This window comes from Cariama cristata, unplaced genomic scaffold (assembly GCF_000690535.1).
Source record: "Cariama cristata isolate BGI_N322 unplaced genomic scaffold, ASM69053v1 scaffold10217, whole genome shotgun sequence".
NCBI lineage: Eukaryota > Metazoa > Chordata > Aves > Cariamiformes > Cariamidae > Cariama > Cariama cristata.
Genome location: NW_009628342.1, coordinates 15,926 through 17,856, shown reverse-complemented (window position 1 = coordinate 17,856; position 1,931 = coordinate 15,926). Strand labels below are relative to the sequence as shown.

Genomic DNA, 1,931 nt, shown 5'->3' with positions numbered 1-1,931 from the left:
CCGTGCCCGGGTGAACCTTCCTGGTGCCCTGGGCTCTGTTGCAGGGAGAACGTGCTGAAGAACCTGGACGACAAGGCTTTTGACAAGCCCATCTGCGAGGCTCTCTTAAACCAGAAGTTTTTCAATGGAATTGGGAACTACCTCCGTGCTGAGATCCTGTACAGGTAAGGTGGGTTGAGCACCTGCTGACCTGCCACAGAAGTTTGGTCTCCAAGAGTTCGCCAGAGTTTGATGGCTCCTCGGCTGGGGCTCATCGCCTGGTCGCTGCCAGAACCAAGAGTTCAGGCTTGTGTGTAACAGATGGACTCTCTCAGGTCGAAGATCCCTCCCTTTGAAAAGGCTCGGACGGTGCTGGAGGCTCTGAAGGATCAGGAGCAGGCAAGGAGGAAGAAGGTGGGGAATAGCTGGGGCCTTTTTGCAGGCTCAGAAAGGGGCAGGTTTCCAGACAGATACCGTACCAGGGGTTTGTTTGCCTGTGGCCCTGCGGGACGTCTCGGCAGCTCCCTGGGATCCTGGGAGCCTCTTGCCTTCCCTGTAGGGAGGTGGACTGAGCTGAGAAGTGTTCCTGATTTGGGGTTGGGCTCAGCAGCAGTGGCGGTGGTTCAATTCGCTTCCAGCTCCCAGTCTGGGCTCAGCTGGCTGCCCTGCTCTAGCTCTGCTTTGGGCTTAGCTGGGCACGAAGCTCTGGTTCAGGTCTGCTGTTTTGGGCTTGTTCCAGCCCAGGGTTTGGGGCCAGTTTCAGTTCATGTTTGGTTCCTCGCTCTGATGGGGCAGAACATTGTCACAAGGCCCTCACAGAGCTCACACAGCCCCTGCCCACACCGCTGTTGGGAGGTATTTGCTGCTCTATTTCCCAACCTGATGGCAGGCATTTTCCCTTCACAACTATAATGCTTGCTGCACAGGATCTTTCTCCTCAAGCATTTTACTGTCCTTTGCCATAAACACCCATGTCTGAGCACGTCTGCCCCTCCAACGGAGCGGCAAATGGGACGCAGCGGTTCCATAACCTCACATGTCTCTCGTTCACGTGTGGCCAGGCTGATGAGCTGTGACAGCTCCCCCGGCACATGCACGGGCCCTTGGCTGTGCCCGGCTTCTGCCGTCAGGGTGTATTTGGGGCAGGTGAAGAGGAAGGGGTGAGGAGGGAAATAAACTTAAAAATCTCTGGGGAAGGCTGCAGTAGAGCCCGTGGGAGATTTCGTGGCCTTGGGGGAGAGGTGGTAGCTGTTTTAAAAAAAAGCCTGAAAACAAACCATGCAACCTGAGGGCTGTGTTTACAAACTGCTGGTGTTCCTGTGTGTTAGCCCTCTTTCATGTCTTTGAGGCTGCAGGGAATGTGCTAATGTGCAGTTCAAAGTCTACAATGGAGTGAGCTCAGGGCTGGCATGTGGTGGGGAGTGTGGCAGCTCATCCTCAGGAAGGCAAGAGGAGATGGGGAATCTGGCTGCTGTTGGGAAGGAGAGACTCCGATGAGGCTGGGGTAGCTGGCAGGTGACTTCCCTCCCCTTCTCCATCCCTGCAGAATCCTTCCCTGACGCTGAGCAAGAAGCTGAAGCTGATGCGGGAGAACCCGGACCTCCTGGAGCTGTGCCACACCGTGCCCATGGAGGTCATTGCAGCGGGTGAGGCGACAGGACAGGGAGCTGGGGGACAGGGACAGATGAGGGTGGCAGGGAGGCCTGGGCTTTGCGTTCCTAGCAGCAGCAGGCTTGGGTGGGCACCCCCGACATCATGGTCACTGCTTTCTCTCTACTTTTGTCCTTTCTCTCTCTCCCTTCCCAGAGAAAAAGCTCTTTGACCCAGACCACGCAGACAACTATGCCGCTTTCAAGAACTGGCTGCAGTGTTACTTGGTGCCTGGCATGAGCTCCCTGCGTGACCGCAATGGCAGGACGATATGGTTCCAGGTAGGAGTCTAGGGTCACTGC

At 56.3% G+C, this 1,931-nt stretch overlaps 1 protein-coding gene across 1 annotated transcript in view; it reads left to right on the top strand.

Moving 5' to 3' along the window:
- Positions 1–44: 44 nt before the first annotated feature.
- The window catches only part of NEIL1 (nei endonuclease VIII-like 1 (E. coli)), a gene marked incomplete at its 5' end in the record, with an annotated part of 3,621 nt that continues 1,734 nt past the window's right edge, over positions 45–1,931 (top strand). The window contains 4 exons of the mRNA XM_009704775.1: positions 45–164; positions 315–378; positions 1,526–1,625; positions 1,786–1,910. Of these exons, the coding sequence (XP_009703077.1) occupies positions 45–164; positions 315–378; positions 1,526–1,625; positions 1,786–1,910 (409 nt within the window). The remainder of the gene's footprint in view (positions 165–314; positions 379–1,525; positions 1,626–1,785; positions 1,911–1,931) is intronic.